The sequence below is a fragment of the Papio anubis genome, chromosome 17, assembly GCF_008728515.1.
Source record: "Papio anubis isolate 15944 chromosome 17, Panubis1.0, whole genome shotgun sequence".
Taxonomy (NCBI): domain Eukaryota; kingdom Metazoa; phylum Chordata; class Mammalia; order Primates; family Cercopithecidae; genus Papio; species Papio anubis.
The window spans coordinates 72,758,157-72,774,205 of NC_044992.1; the positions used below are offsets into that span (position 1 = coordinate 72,758,157).

A 16,049-nucleotide genomic window follows, 5' to 3' on the forward strand; every position below is an offset into this window, starting at 1 on the left:
ACATTGTACTTCGTTCAGTTACGTATTGCTGCCGGTCCACAATGTTTTTAATTTTATCAATTATTATTATTATTATTATTATTTTTTTTTTTTTTTTTTTTTTTTTTGAGGCGGGTCTCGCTCTGTCGCCAGGGCTGGAGTACAGTGGCCGGATCTCAGCTCACTGCAAGCTCCGCCTCCCGGGTTCGCCATTCTCCTGCCTCCAGCCTCCCGAGTAGCTGGGACTACAGGCGCCGCCACCTCGCCCGGCTAGTTTTTGTATTTTTTAGTAGAGAGCGGGGTTTCACTGTGTTAGCCAGGATGGTCTCGATCTCCTGACCTCGTGATCCGCCGATCTCGGCCTCCCAAAGAGATGCTGGGATTACAGGCTTGAGCCACAGCCCGGCTATTGTGGCTATTTTGAGACAGGGTCTCACTCTGCCACCCAGGCTGGAGTGCAGTGGTAAAAACTCCGCCTCCTGGGTTTAAGTGATCCTCCCGCTTCAGCCTCCCGAGTAGCTGGGAGAACAGGCCCCTGACACCATGCCTGGATAATTTTTGTATTTTTTGTGGAGATAGGGTTTTACTGTGTTGCCCAAGCTGGTCTCAAACTCCTGAGCTCAGTTGATCCACCCGCCTGGGCCTCCCGAAGTGCTGGGATTACAGACATTAGCCACCGTGCCTGGCCTTAATTTTATTTTTGAGATGGGGTCTCACTCTGTTGCCCAGGCTGGGCTCCAAATCTTGGGCCTAATGATCCTCCCGCCTTGGCCTCCACAGTAGCCGGGATTGCAGGCATGAGCCACCGCACCCAGCTTAATACAACAAAATTAATTTTAGAAATCTATGACAAGCAGCTGGGCGCGGTGGCTCACACCAGTAATCCCAGCACTTTGGGAGCCAAAGGCTGAGGGCAGATCCGCAGGGACTTGAGACCAACCCAAGCCAACATGGTGAAACCCTGTCTCTAACAAAAATACAAAAATTAACCAGGTGTGGTGGCGGGCACCTGTAATCCTGGCTACTAGGGAGGCTGAGGCAGGAGAACTGCTTGAAACCAGAAAGTGGAACTTGCAAACTTGCAGTGAGCCAAGATCAAGCCATTGCACTCCAGCCTGGACGAAAAAGCGAAACTCTGTCTCAAAAAAAAAAAAAAGAAAGAAAGAAAGAAAATAAATCCATGACAAGCACAATATCCAGTTTTGAATAAAGGTGAGAGCAGTGCAGAAGCAGATCTTGGAGCAGCTGACCAGAAAAGGAGCAGTCTGTCCCTGGCACAGAGACCTCGAGAACCCCTGGTCTCGCGGTTTAACCGTCTATGTCCCCTTCCCAAGTCTTCCCGGCCTGGGGGAACAGTGAAGATCACTTCCTAGGCATTCGGCGCCTTCCCTGCTTTCCACAGGGTTCTCACTGCCTGGGGGTGGATCCGTAGGGTCCCCTTCTACAGACTGAGACCTGGAGGCTCGGAAAGGGGTGTGAGAAGTAGAGCCTGGGCAGGGGAGAGACGAGTGGGAAGGAGGCAAAGAAACAGAGGAAACAGGGCAGGAGGGCTCTGGGGAGGGGCTGCAGGAGTGTCCCAGGCCTGTCGGAAAAAAAAAAAAAAAAGGACCACACGGGGGCTTCAGAGCCCCGGGGTTTGATCACTCAGGGGTCTCTAAAAGCTCTGGGCCAGAAGTCTGGGGTGGAGGTGTGGTCGGGGTCGCTCCCTCCAGAGGCTCCAGGGGAAGGTCCTTGCCGCCTCTTCCAGCTGCTGGTGGCCCTAGGCGTTCCTGGGCCTGTGGCTGCACGGCCCCAACCTCTGCCTGCGTCATCACATAGTCGTGTGTGTGTGTACATGTGTGTCTATGTGTGCGTGTATGTCTGTTCATATGTGTAGATGTGTGTGTGTGTTGGTGTGTGTGTGTGCGTGCATACATGTAGGTGTGTGCTGGCATGTATGTGTGCACGTGTGTGCATGTGTGTAGTTGTGTGTGCACGTGTGCATATATGTAGGTGTGTGTTGGTTGTGTGCATGTGTGTAGGCATGTGTGTCTGTGTGTTGGTGTGTGTGCATGTCTGTGCATATGTGTAGGTGTGTGTGTGTTGGTATGCATGCATGTGTGCATGTGTGTGTTGGTTTGTGTGTCTCTGCGTATGTGTAGGTATGTGTGTCTCTGTGTTGTATGTGTGTGTGCATGTGTGTGTGCATATGTGTAGGTGTGTCAGTGTCTGCACGTGTGTGCATATGTGTAGGTGTGTGTGTTGGTTTGTGTGTGCATGTGTCTGCATATGTGTAGGCATGTGTGGCTCTGTGTTTTTTATGTGTGCATGTCTGCGTCTGTGCATATGTGTAGGTGTGTGTGTTGGTATGTGCATGTGTATGCATATGTGGAGGTGTGTCTGTTGGTGTGTGTGTGTGCATGTGTTTTTGGTTTGTATCTCTGCATACTTGTGTAGGCATGTGTGTCTGTGTGTGCACATGTGTGCATATATGTAGGTGTGTGTCTGCATGTGTGTGCATATGTGTGCATGTGTATGTGTGTGTTGGTATGTGTGTGCATGTGTGTAGGTGTGTCTGTGTAGGTATGTGTGCATGTATGTTTGTGTGTGTGTGTGTCTGCATATGTGTAGGCATGTGTGTCTCTGTTGGTATGTGTGTGCATATGTGTAGGTGTATGGGTTGGTATGTGTGCATGTGTGTGTGCATATGTGTAGGTATCTGTGTCTGTGTGTGTGGCATGTCTGTGCATGTGTACACAGGTGTGTGTTGGTGTGTGTGTGCATGTGTGTGTGTGTTGGTATGTAGATGTGCATTGCATATGTGTGTAGGTGGTGTGTGTCTGTGTGGCGTGTGTGTCCGTCTCTTCTCCTTATCAGGCCCCAGTCATTTGCATTAGGACCCCCTGCTCCAGTCTGGCCTCCCGACTTGATTAAAGCTGCAAGAGACCCTATTTCCAACTGAGGTGCAGTTCACAGACATAAAGTGGAGACTTGAACATATTTTGGGGGATACAATTCAACCCCTGACGGGAACTTAGGGCATGGGAGGGAGGAATGAGGTAAGGTGGGGAACACCCAGCTGTCAGGACAAGGTCAGCACCTTCCCAAATTCTTCCTGCAGACGTCTGAATCCCAATTAGCCAGTTATAACAGCCTGCCTGGCGCCCAGCTGCTACAAATCTGCCTGCTGGGCACAGTGAGCATTACCCAGAGAGCCAGGATGCCGCTGCCTGACTGGGCCTCACCCTGCAGTGGGCATCCCCCCATTCTGCCACATGCCCCTCCACCATCTTGGCCCTCTTAGAGGCATCTCTAGGGTGCTTGGGCCCCTCCAGCCCCAGCCCCAGCCCTGTACCCACAGGCACCCTGGAGGCAACAGAGCTGGGTGCTCCTCCAGGCTGAAGCAGCAGGGCCCTCAGGCAGGATGGGCAGCTGGGGCCTCTTGGCCTCCAGCCCTGGCCTCCCCCTTGCTCCGCAGTCATTTCAGGCAGGAAGGTGGCAGGTGCCAACACTGTGGGGCTCAGTGAGACCCGAGCCTCCCCAAGGGGGCAGTTCCTGTCTAGTGCAGGGACAAGGGGCACAACACTGTCCCCCAGAGCTGTGAAGTGGTCCTGTGGCCCTTCCAGGCCAGTGTAGCCCATAGTCGGGGCCAGTGACCTGGGGGCAGGGCTGGAGGCCAGGAGGGGCGGCTCTGAACAGAAATGAAGCTGAAAGAGCTGCCCAGGGGACAGGCTATCTGTCAGTTCAGGGCAGGTGCTGGTTCCAGGAGCTTTAGAGAACACCGCATCTGCCAGCCTGCCCACCCGCCCGGCCAGAGATCCCAGGCCAGGCTCCCCAGGCAGGCCAGGGGCAGGTTCACAGCCTGCGCTGCTCACACTGCAGATGCTTCCAGGCGCTGGTTTCTTTGCGTCTCGTTTTATTAAAAGCATGATTTCCCACTCCACGTATTTCCTCTTCTATTGAAAAAATTCACATAATATAAAATGAATCGTCTTAAAGTGAGCAATTCAGTAGCATTTGTATTCACAACGTTACACACCCATCTGGGTCCAGAACATTTTCACCATCCCAAGAGGAAACTCCAAGCCCATCAGACAATGCCTGCCCGTTCCCTTCTCCTGGGCCCCCACTGCTCTGCGCTCAGTCCCCAGGACGGGGCTCATTCTGGACATTTCATAAAAATGGAATCACACGGTATGCGGGGGCGTCTGCCACGAGTCCCTCAGTGGGATGTTCCTCCCGGGGTTCCTCCTTGCTCTGGCCTGTCGGTGCCACATGCCTTTCTACAGCTGAGTTACATTCCGTTGTGTGGCCGGACCACAGCGTGTTTATCCAGCCACACCCTGAGGTCAGGGCTCCTTGCTGGAGACAGACTGCAATGTTATTAGTGTTAGGTGTGGGGTGGGGGCACCTGGAAAGCTATAGGGTGAACCCTACAGGGAAGAATATGGCAGGACCATGGACTCTTCCACCTTCTGACCCGCTCATTCCACTACTGTGAACGTAGCCAAGGAAAGGGAGGGGCTTCTTGGACAAAAACACTCACTGCAATGTTATATCTAATGACAAAAAACCCTGAAGCTTCTCCTGGTCCAGCAGCAGACGGCCAGTCAAGAAAGTTGCTGGGGCTGGGTGTGGTGGCTCACGCCTCTAATCCCAGCACTTTGGGAGGTCGAGGCAGGAGGATCACTTGGAGTCAGGAGTTCAAGATCAGCCTGGCCAACATGGTGAAAATACAAAAACTAGCTGGGCATGGTGTGGTGGCACATGCCTGTAATCCCAGCTACTCGGGAGGCTGAGGCAGGAGAATCGCTTGAACCCGGGAGGCGGAGGTTGCAGTGAGCCAAGACCGCAACATAGCACTCCAGCCTGGGCAACAGAGTGAGACTCCATCTCAAAAAAAAAAAAAAAAAAAAAGTCACTGGACTGTCAGCTCCCAGGCACAGCACGGAGCCATCTGCCATCGTAACTGCAGAGTTGTGTGACACTGAGAAAGCAGACACCGCGGTGACATCAGCTCTGCGTAAGAATCAGAGGGGCAGACACCCGCACGAAGGGAAACCTGTGGTTTCGGGTGGAGAAGAGGCGGTGTGAGGCCTTCACTGTCGTAATCGGGGTATCAAAAACAAATGCACAGTGAAGCGTCTCCTTCCCGACAGGCCGTGGCTGGGGGAGCTCCTCGCTGATGTATCCCTGTTCTGGTTTCACCCTGGTGGTGACAGCCCTACAAAGGCCCTGCCCAACGAGAGACGCCAGCAAGGAGAGAGGTGCCTGCAAAAGCCACCTGCCTCATAGAGATGCCCTCTCCTTCCAGGGCCTTTATTTTAGGAGCTTCATGAGCTGGGCCCTGGTGTGGCTCCCTGGCCTCTGCAGTGACCCAGAGACAGACAGCTGCTCAGGCCTGGCCACTCACTGGAGGAAGCCAGGTTGTCTGGTGTCTTCTGCTGGCCTCTCAAACACCCTGGCCAGCCTGTATGTCATGGGAGATGCTGCCAGGCCCAGTGGGCCATCTCCATGGGCCCTCGCATTCCTCCCTACAGCCCCCATGAGGCAGCGGGTGGGGTGGGAGCTCATGTTACACAGAGATGCCCCGAGAGAACCGACCATGTGGCTTGTCCAAGCTCACAGCCGGAGAGCCAGGCCTGTGTCACATCTTGCTCTATAGGAAAACACTGAGAATTGGACACATTCCAAGAAACACAAAACCTACCAAGACTAAATCCCAAAGAAACAGAAAATCTGAATAGATCTGTAACTAGTAAGGAGATTGAATCAGTGATCAAAAGTTTCCCATCAAAGAAAGGCCCAGGACCTGACAGTTTCACTGGTGAATGCCACCAAACGTTTAAAGAAAAAACGCCAATTCTTCTCAAACTTTTCCAAAAAATTTGATTTCACCCACTCCTAACTCCCTCGATGAGGCCAGCATTACCCTGACACCAAAGCCAAAGAGACTACAAGGAAAGAAAAATACAGGCCAACATCCCTCATGAACACAGATTCAAAAATCCTCAACCAAAGGCTGGCAAACTGAATTCTGCAGCATATGGAAAGGATTATACACCATAATCAAGTGGGATTTATTCCTGGAATGCAAGGATAGGCCAACTACAAAATCTGATCAGTGTGATAAACCATACTCACAGAAGAAAGAACAGAAAACACGTGATCATCTCAACTGACGTAGAAAAAGCATTTGACAAAATTCAACACCCTTTCATGATAAAAATGCTCAACGAGCTATGAGTAGAAGGAAACTACCTCAACATGATAAAAACTGTCCATGAAAAGCCCACAGCAAACATCATACTCAGTGGTGAAAGGCTGAAAACTTTTCCTCTAAGATCAAGAACAAGAAAAGCATGTTAGGCCGGGCGCGGTGGCTCACGCCTGTAATCCCAGCACTTTGGGAGGCCAGTAGGCGGATCCCTAGGAATCAGGAGATGAACCATAAGGTGAAACAATCTCTACAAAATAGAAAAAAAAAAGTGCTTGGTGCCAGTGGGGCCCGGGCATGAGATCCAGCTACCGGGAGGCTGGGGAGCGGGAGAATGGCATGAACCTGGGAGGGCTGATGTGAGGCCCGAGTGCGCCACTGCACTCCCAGCCTAGGCAGGAGCAAGACTCCGTCTCAAAAAAAAAGAAAAAAAAAGAAAAGCATGTCCACTCTCGCCACTCCTATTCAACAGTACTGGAGGTTCCAGTCGGACCAAGCAAGAAAAAGAAATAAAAGGCATTCACATTGGAAAGGAAAAAGTAAGGCCGGGTGCGGTGGCTCACGCCTGTAATCCCAGCACCTTGGGAGGCCAAGGCGGGTGGATTACCTGAGGTCAGGAGTTTGAGACCAGCCTGGCCAACATGGTGAAACCCCATCTCTACTAAAAATACAAAAATTAGCTGGGTGTGGTGGCATATGCCTGTAGTCCCAGCTACTCGGGAGGCTGAGACAGGAGTATCTCTTGAACCTGGGAGGCAGAGGTTGCAGTGAACCAAGATCACACCACTGCACTCCAGCCTGAGCGACAGAGCAAGACTTAATCTCAAAATAAAGAAAAAAGAAAAAAGAAAAATGTAAAATTACTCCGTTTACAGATGATATGATGTTACATGTAAGGAATTTTAAATACTCCACAAAAAATCTGTTAGAGCTAATTAATGATATCAGCAAAGTAGCAAGATACAAAGTCAACATCCAAGTATCAGTTGCATTTCTATACACTACCAATGGATAATCTGAAAAGGATTATCCATTTTGCCCAAAAAAGACAAAAACAATTCCATGTATAGTACCATCAAAAAGAATAAAATAATTAGGAATTAACTTAACCAAGGAGGTGAAAGACTTGCACAATAAAAACTACAAAATATTGCTGAAAGAAATTAAAGAACACATAAATAAATAGAAACACAAAAATAAATAGAATCCTATGTTCATGGATTGGAAGATTTAATAGTGTTAAGATGTCAGTACTTCCCAAAGCGATCTACAGAGTCAACACAATCCCTATCTAAATCCCAGTGACTTTTGCAGAAATAGGAAGCCCATCCTAAAATTCATATGGAATCTCAAGAGGCCCAAGATATCCAAAACAATCTTGAAAAAGAAGAACAAAGCTGGAAGACTCATAATTCCTGATTTCAAAACTCACTACAAAGCTACATAAATCAAAATGGTATGGTACTCACAGACAGACAGACATATGGACTAATGGAATAGAACAGAGAGCCCAGGGCTGGGCGCGGTGGCTCAATCCTGTAATCCCAGCACTTTGGGAGGCTGAGATGGGCGGATCACGAGGTCAGGAGGTCGAGACCATCCTGGCTAACATGGTGAAATCTCGTCTCTACTAAAAAAAAAAAAATACAAAAAACTAGCCAGGCGTGGTGGCAGGCACCTGTAGTCCCAGCTACTCGGGAGGCTGAGGCAGAAGAATGGCATAAACCCGGGAGACGGAGCTTGCAGTGAGCTGAGATCCAGCCACTGCAGTCCAGCCTGGGCGACAGAGCGAGACTCTGTCTCAAAAAAAAAAAAAAAAAGAACAGAGAGCCCAGAAATAAACCTTCATATAATATATATAATATGGTCCAACGATTGTTGACAAGAGTGCCAAGACCATTCAATGAGGAAAAACAGTCTTTCAACAAATCATGCTGGGAAAATTAGATGTCCACATGCAAAATAATGAAATTGGACCCTTACCTAACACCATATATGAAAATAACTCAAAATGGATCAAAGACCTAAATGTAAAACATGAAACTCTTAAAAGAAAACAGAGCAAAAGCCTCATGACATGGAATTTGACAAGATTTCTTGGATATGACAGCAAAGGCATGGTCAACAAAAGAAAAAAATAGACAACTTTGATTTCATGATAATTAAAAAAACTTGTGGGTCGAAAGAAACTATCAACAGACTAAAAAGGCAACCCAAAGAATGGCAGAAAATATTTGCAAATCATATATCCGAAAATAGATTAATAACCAGAAATTTAGAGAGAATATATGAAGAACTCCTAAAACTTAATCACAAATAAACAAAATTCAGTTCAAAAATGGGCAAAGGACTTGAATAGACATTTATCCAAAGAAGGTATCAACTGCCTAATAAGCCCATGAGAAGATGCCTACCATCACTAATCATGAGGCAAATGGAAATCAAAGCTACAAAGCGGGCTGGACGCAGTGGCTCACGCCTGTAATGCCAGCACTTTGGGAGGCCAAGGTGGGCGGATCACCCGAGGCCAGGAGTTCAGGACCAGCCTGGTCAACATGGTGAAACCCCATCTCCACTAAAAATACAAAAATTAGCCAGGCATGGTGGCACATGCCTGTAATCCCAGCTACTCAGGAGGCTGAGGCAGAAGAATCACTTGAACCCAGAAAGCGGAGGTTGCAGTGAGCCGAGATCATGCCACTGCAATCCAGCCTGGGTGACAGAGCAAATTTCCATCTCGAAAGACAAAAATGAAAACAAAACGGCCGGGCACGGTGGCTCAAGCCTGTAATCCCAGCACTTTGGGAGGCCGAGATGGGCGGATCACGAGGTCAGGAGATCGAGACCATCCTGGCTAACACGGTGAAACCCCGTCTCTACTAAAAAATACAAAAAAATAGCCGGGCGAGGTGGCGGGCGCCTGTAGTCCCAGCTACTCGGGAGGCTGAGGCAGGAGAATGGCGTAAACCCGGGAGGTGGAGCTTGCTGTGAGCTGAGATCCGGCCACTGCACTCCAGCCTGGGCGACAGAGCGAGACTCTGTCTCAAAAAAAAAAAAAAAAAAGAAAGAAAAATGAAAACAAAGCAAAACACAATGAGATGCCACCTCACACCCCTTAGGATGGCTGCTATTTAAAAAAAAAAAAACCCCTCAGAGAAGAGAATCACAAGTATTGGTGAGGATGTGGGGCAGTCAGCCCCTGTGCGCTGCCAGTGGGAATGGAAAACAGTGCGGCTGCCATGGAAACACTATGGCAGCTCCTCAAACACTGAAATTAGAACAACCGCATCAGCCAGCAATTCCGCTTCTAGTTATCATCCCAAAAGAACTGAAAGCAGGCTCTCAGGGAGACATTTGTACACCCATGTTCATAGCAGCATTATTCACAATTGCCAAAAGATAGAAGAAAAATCTAGGGTCCATGAACAGACAAATGAATACTCAAAATGTGGTCCAACCATGCAATGGAGTATTATTCACCTTTTTTTTTTTTTGAGACAGAGTCCTCTTTTGTCACCCAGGCTGGAGTGCGGTGGCACAATCTCAGCTCACTGCAACCTCTGCCTCCCAGGTTCTAGCAATTCTGCTGCCTCAGCCTCCCAAGTAGCTGGAACTCCAGGCTCCCACCACCACCCCTGGCTAATTTCTGTATTTTTAGTAGAGACGGGGTTTCACAATGTTGGCCAGGCTGGTCTCGAACTCCTGACCTCAGGTGATCTGCCTGCCTCGGCCTCCCAAAGTGCTGGGATTGTGCAGGCGTGAGCCACCGCTCCTGGCTTAAAACTCCATCTCAAGAAAAAAAAAAAAAAAAAAAAAAGGTGGCTGGGTACGGTGGCTCACGCCTGTAATCCCAGCACTTTGGGAGGCCAAGGTAGGCAGATCACCTGAGGTCAGGAGTTCGAGACCAGCCTGGTCAACATGGTGAAACCCCGTCTCTACTAAAAATACAGAAATTAGCCAGGCGTGACAGCGTGCACCTGTAATTCCAGCTACTTGGGAGCCTGAGACAGGAAAATTGCTTGAACCTGGGAGGCGGAGGTTGCAGGGCCGAGATTGTGCTACTGTATCCCAGCCTGGGTGATAGGGTGATAGAGTAAGACACTGTATCAATAATAGCAATTTAAAAAGGGCGCGGCCGGGCGCGGTGGCTCAAGCCTGTAATCCCAGCACTTTGGGAGGCCGAGACGGGCGGATCACGAGGTCAGGAGATCGAGACCATCCTGGCTAACACGGTGAAACCCCGTCTCTATTAAGAAATACAAAAAACTAGCCGGGCGAGGTGGCGGGCGCCTGTAGTCCCAGCTACTCGGGAGGCTGAGGCTGGAGAATGGCGTGAACCCGGGAGGCGGAGCTTGCAGTGAGCTGAGATCCGGCCACTGCACTCCAGCCTGGGTGACAGAGTGAGACTCCGTCTCAAAAAAAAAAAAAAAAAAAAAAAAAAAAGAATAAAAAGGGCAAAGATGGTAAATTTATGCTATGTGAATTTTATCATGATAAAAAGGCAAACAAGAAAGAAGAAAAGCACTAAGGAAATGGAGGAAAAGGCACCCACCGAGCCTGGACATTCTCCAGCATCAAACGTGTGTTCTGCAGGTGACTTTATCTGCATCGTGTTCGCTTGCATATTCCAAATGTTCTGTAATAATCCTAACTGCTTCATCTCATCCAAAAGTTATTACAGATAATATTTCAATCATCCTAATTAAAACAATCACATTCATTTTAAGGCCAAAGTTGGGCAAGAATTTTACTGGCCACTAATTGCTGCTGGGGCCAGGGAGGGCTCAGCCCTTTGGGAAAGTGACCTGGGAGGATCCACCAGTGTCCCCTTCCCTGTCCCGGCCTGGACATCTCCCTGATATCCGACCTGAGGCTCCAGGTGGCCCTGACCTCTATACCCGGCTGGGATGGGCCCTGCAGCCCCGTCGGGGACCACATGGAACCGGGTTCGTCTCCTCAGCTCCTGGGGTCTCTTGAAGAAGGAGGATAATGGAGGCTCCTTCGAGAGGCTGCTGTGGGCCGGGCGCGGTGGCTCACGCCTGTAATCCCAGCACTTTGGGAGGCCAAGGTGGGTGGATCACGAGGTCGGGAGATCGAGACCATCCTGGCTAACACGGTGAAACCCCGTCTCTACTAAAAATACAAAAAATTAGCCGGGCGAGGTGGCGGTCACCTGTAGTCCCAGCTACTCGGAGGCTGAGGCAGGAGAATGGCGTGAACCCGGGAAGCGGAGCTTGCAGTGAGCCGAGATCGCGCCACTGCACTCCAACCTGGGATGACAGAGCGAGACTCCATCTCAAAAAAAAAAAAAAAAAAAAAAAAAAGGCTGCTGTGGCAGTCCGAGACCCCCAGGGCCCTGCCAATGGCAGATGACACTGTTATTACATTCATTGTCACCTATCACATATCATGACTGTCACCTTCATTAGTGGGGACAATATCCTCACACCTCCAAAATGAGCAGGCTACCACGGCCTACGTAAGAGGCCTTGGTGGTCCCGTGGCCTCCAGTAGAAAGCCCGGCCCCCCACCCCGGCAGGCAGCACCGTCCCTGGCTTGCTCACAGACCTGCCGTGCCCAGCATGACCACCCCACGGGGCGGGGCTGCCAGCACCACCCTCCCTGGCAGAAGGGGACCGTGCCCCTGGTATATTCAGAGCCAGCCAGGGATCACCCTGGCCCTCCCTGCCCCCCAGCAGGGGAGGCACCGTGGTTTGTGAGGAGGACCTGGCCTGGATAAGCTTTGTCCCGTAGGAGCCTGGAGCCTCCCCACTCCCACCAGCCTGCAGGCTGCGCTGTGCCCCTTCCCGCCGGCCCAAGCCCCCAGGCTGGGCTGCAGCACCCACTTGGCTGCCCCTTCAAACCCTACTCACGTGCCTGGCCCTGGAGCCTGTTTCCTGCACCAGAGCTGGGTGGACGGGGTCCCCAGCCTCAATCTCCCGCACCCACGCACCGCCCGCAGCCCCTCCCACTGTGTACAACCCACTGCACTGGAGGCCTGAGGCCTGGGTTCCAGCCCCGTGACCTTGGGCAGGTCCCTCAGCCCTTCTGACCTCAGGTTTCCAGCTGCTGTCTGCCCAGCTGGCCTCGGTCACCCGCTCACCGGCTCACTGGTGCCCTCTGCTCCTCCCTAACTCCACCCCAGGTTTGGGGAGGCCAGGCGCGGTTAAGGGTCAGTCTGCCCAGCCCAGTGTGGACACACCAAGTGCCTGCGAGCCCCTGGGAGCTGCCTGTGCCAGGCTGGAGTGCCAGGGAGGGGTGAGGACAGCTGCAGCCCCAAGATGTAAACAGGCGTGCAGGTATAAAAGCTGGAGCCCCTGGGCCTCTCTGCACCCCCGCCTGACCCACCTTCCCAGAACTCTCAAAAGAAGCCAGAGGTGAGCACTGCCAAGGAGGGGTGTGGGTCCCAGGCAGAGGTGAGCCCTGCCAAGGAGGGCTGTGGGTCCCAGGCAGAGGTAAGCCCTGCCAAGGAGGGGTGTGGGTCCCTGGCAGCTGAGGTTATCCGAGCTGGATGGTGGGAACTTGGGGGCCTCCTCTTCATCCACAGGACAAGGGTGGCCCTGGGAGACCCCAGGGAGCCCAGGGGAGGCGGGGAAAGGAAGTGGAAAGAGAAGGAATGACCCTTCCTGCCAGTATCACCACTATGAGCCCCAAGGGGGCCCCCGGATGGAAGACCGCTGCACGTGCCTGGTCCTGTGGGGCACATGTGCGTACACGCGTGTGCTGGCGCGAGCCTCTGTGGGCACGGCTACAAGAGGCGCTGAGAGCTGGGGCCTCCGCATAGGGAGCTGGGCCTGCTCACTCTGCCTCTAGGCCCCCAGGCTCTGAGTGGGGATGGAGATGGGGTGTGGCTGGCAGGGCAGCGGGTCCAAGGCCTCTGGCCCCCAGACTCCAGCAGGCACACAGAGCCGACTCTGGTCCCCGTGCCCTGCCAGAGGGATCCCACTGCCTCCATCACCTGTTCCCCCGAGAGGCCTCTCTCATCTCAGCATCTGCCCTTGGTGACTGGGTGGCAGAGGCTAGTTGCTGTGGGCAGACCACAGCCTCCAAGAATGGAAGGTCCGGAATGGCCCGGGGCGGGGGGCAACCCAGATGTAGCAATGCTGGGGAGGTGTGTGCTCTGAGGGGTCTTAGCCCAGCCTGGAGGCTCCAGGAGCTCCAGCTGTGGAGGGTGGGTAAAGGGAGTGGGGAAAAAGAGGCCTTTCGGCAGGGCCTTTCCCGGCACTGAAGGCAGCCCCCAGAGTCCAGGCAGGGCCTAAGGATAGCTCGTGTGGTGTCCCACAGCCTCCCCCCGCAGGACATCCTGGCTCACTTGGATCCCGTTAAACTGCAGCCCGGGCCGGGGATGCAGGAGCTATAAATAAACCAGCAGTCTGGAGCTCCAGGCCTGCCTCCACCCTGTCTCCAGCCCGGATCCCAGGCTCCCCTGCCTTTGTTGGGGGCACCCCTGAGAGCAGTGGGATTGGGGGTGGTGAACGAGCCCAGCCCAGGGGCGCCCCCAGCGCTCGGCAGAGGGGACATTGGTTCCTGGCTCGGCCACGTTTAGTGTGGAATTTGGCCCAGCCCCTCCTCTGTAAAGGAGGTGACATCGGGCCTGGGGCCCCAAGTGGTAGGCAGGTGTCCTCTCTTCCTGAACGGGTCCCCCAGATGCCAGGGTTGGAGGAGGGGAACCAGAGTTCCAGCTCTGAATGAAGTGGGGCAGGGCCTGTCCTGAGGGCCTTGGAGGCCCAGGCCTGCCCCACATGCCCGCTCACCACCACCCTGCTGGCTGGGGGAATCAGCCACTGCAGGGGCCTTGGGGGCCCAGCTCCAGCCCCACAGCAGCAGACAAGCCCATTCCCCACCATCTCCCTTCTCTCCTGGCTCCTCGCACAACCCCGTGAAGGGGCAGGTGTCTCCCCATATCACATGGCAGCTGGAGGCACCACGGGTTGGGGAGCAGAATCTGGTCCAGGGGCTGCAGCTGGCACCCCTCACACCCCCGGGGCACCAGGGTTGGGTTGCAACCCTTGACCTATGGCCTCTCTATCCAGAGGAGAGCAGAGATGCCTCTGGCCACTGCCCAGCCCCATTCAAGAACACAGGCCGCCCCTCCTGGCAGGAAGAGTGTTCCAGAAGGCTCTACCACCCTGTGAACTTTCAAGAGGGCCAAGAAGCCTGGGACACCTGCTGCCCCTTGCGCTCTGAGATAGCTGCTGTGCTGAGCCCCAGAACCCAACCCCCGCTGGGGACAGCAACCCGAGAGCCCAGCAGGTCACAAGGTGCTGCCGTGGGGGCCACAGGATGGCCCGGCCCCTCCCGCTGGCCCCTCTGCCTGTGCCCAGACCCCCACCTGCCTGGCTGGGATCCCAGCCTGTCTCAGGGTCCCTGCCACGACGCCAACACTATGACACCTGTCATCATTCCCACTTTACGGCAGGACCCAGCACCACGCAGCATCTACATCTGCTCTGGCCCAAGCAGCACCCCCAATCCATGTGTGCACCCCATGAATTGACTCCCTATCCACCCCAGGACCAGGATGGACGAGGACTTCTCCCAGATGAAGAAGATGGCCTTGGCCATGGGCACATCCCTATCAGACAAGGACACTGAGCTGCTCCCCACGGACATGAGACACCACGGTACAGCATGCCCCGCCCAGCACAGCCCCCACCCATCCAGCCCAGCTGTGGTTAGGAGACCTCACCCCTTTTTCGGGGCTGATGGGTCCAGGACCCCAGGACTGCGGCGGGTGGGGACATGGGGGTGCAGGACCTGGCAGCCCCCATCCCAGGGTGGGGTCTTCCCTGGAGGCCTGGCGGGAGTGAGGTCGGCCCCTCCGTGAGCCCAGCCTGGTTGCCCCAGGATCCTACAGCTACCTCAAGTTCTTTGAGCACATGCGCAAGTTCCACGCCTCAGGCCAGCTGGACGAAGCCATCCGAGAGGCCTTCCAGGCCCTGGACAAGGACAGGAGCGGCTTCATTGAGTGGAATGAGATCAAGTAATAGCCGGCGGCCGGGGAGGGGTGGGGCCCAAGCCACCCAGACCACGCCAAATGCCCACCTGGCAGACCTGGCTTTCCCCCACCAGGTCCCGGCTAGCCTTGTAGCTGGCAGGGCTGGGCCAGAACCGGCTAGAGGCCCAGGAGGCCCACAGGCCCAGGCTCCCGGCCCGAAGTGTCCTCGCCTACAAAGTGGGGGGTGAACGTCTCGTGAGCCACTGGGCACTGGCTGGAAGCCCGTTGGCACTGACTCGAGACCCCTCGGCTCCAGGTACATCCTGTCCATCATCCCCAGCAGCGGGCCCACTGCCCCGCTGACAGACGAGGAGGCTGAGGCCATGATCCAGGCGGCGGACACAGACGGGGATGGGAGGATCGACTACGAAGGTGGGGGCAGCACAGCCAGGGTATCCTCAGGACCCTCCTTCCCCTGCTAGGCCACGACCCTTGCCCATGGCCTCACTCTGAGGGCACCAGCACCCAACTCACAGGAGAGGAAATCCAGGCTCAGGGGTCTGGGCTGGGCCGGGAGCCGAGGGGCTCTCCCCTGGGCCAAGGGCCCCACTGCAGAGGGGCGGCCGGGAGGGCTTTGGGAAGGCCAGCGGTGGCGGAGCCAGCGGGTATGGGGTCTCTGGGCTCGGGGATACCATCTTCTGGGGGGCCCATGGTCTTTGAGGCTCTCCATGGCTGCCCTGAGTTCTGGGCCATCTCACTCCCCAGTGGCTGGCCACAGGCCTGGAGGGCAGAGGGCACACGAGGTGGGCTGGGCCTCCAGACACCCCCTGCCCAGCCATGGGCCCTGTCCTCATCTGCCTGGGTCTGGAAACCCCAGCAAACCTGGCTTGTGGGGAGCCACAAGGCTTGGCGAGCAGCCTGGCCCCTCTCAGAACC

General features: G+C 54.0%; 1 protein-coding gene across 1 annotated transcript; it reads left to right on the plus strand.

Moving 5' to 3' along the window:
- The first annotated feature begins 11,911 nt into the window (after window positions 1-11,911).
- PVALEF (parvalbumin like EF-hand containing) lies at window positions 11,912-15,705 on the plus strand. Its single transcript, XM_021928169.2, has 3 exons — window positions 11,912-14,799; window positions 15,023-15,158; window positions 15,430-15,705. Exons 1-3 carry the CDS (start codon window positions 14,697-14,699, stop codon window positions 15,593-15,595), a joined length of 405 nt encoding a protein of 134 aa, XP_021783861.2. The 5' UTR covers window positions 11,912-14,696; the 3' UTR covers window positions 15,596-15,705.
- Window positions 15,706-16,049: the final 344 nt, after the last annotated feature.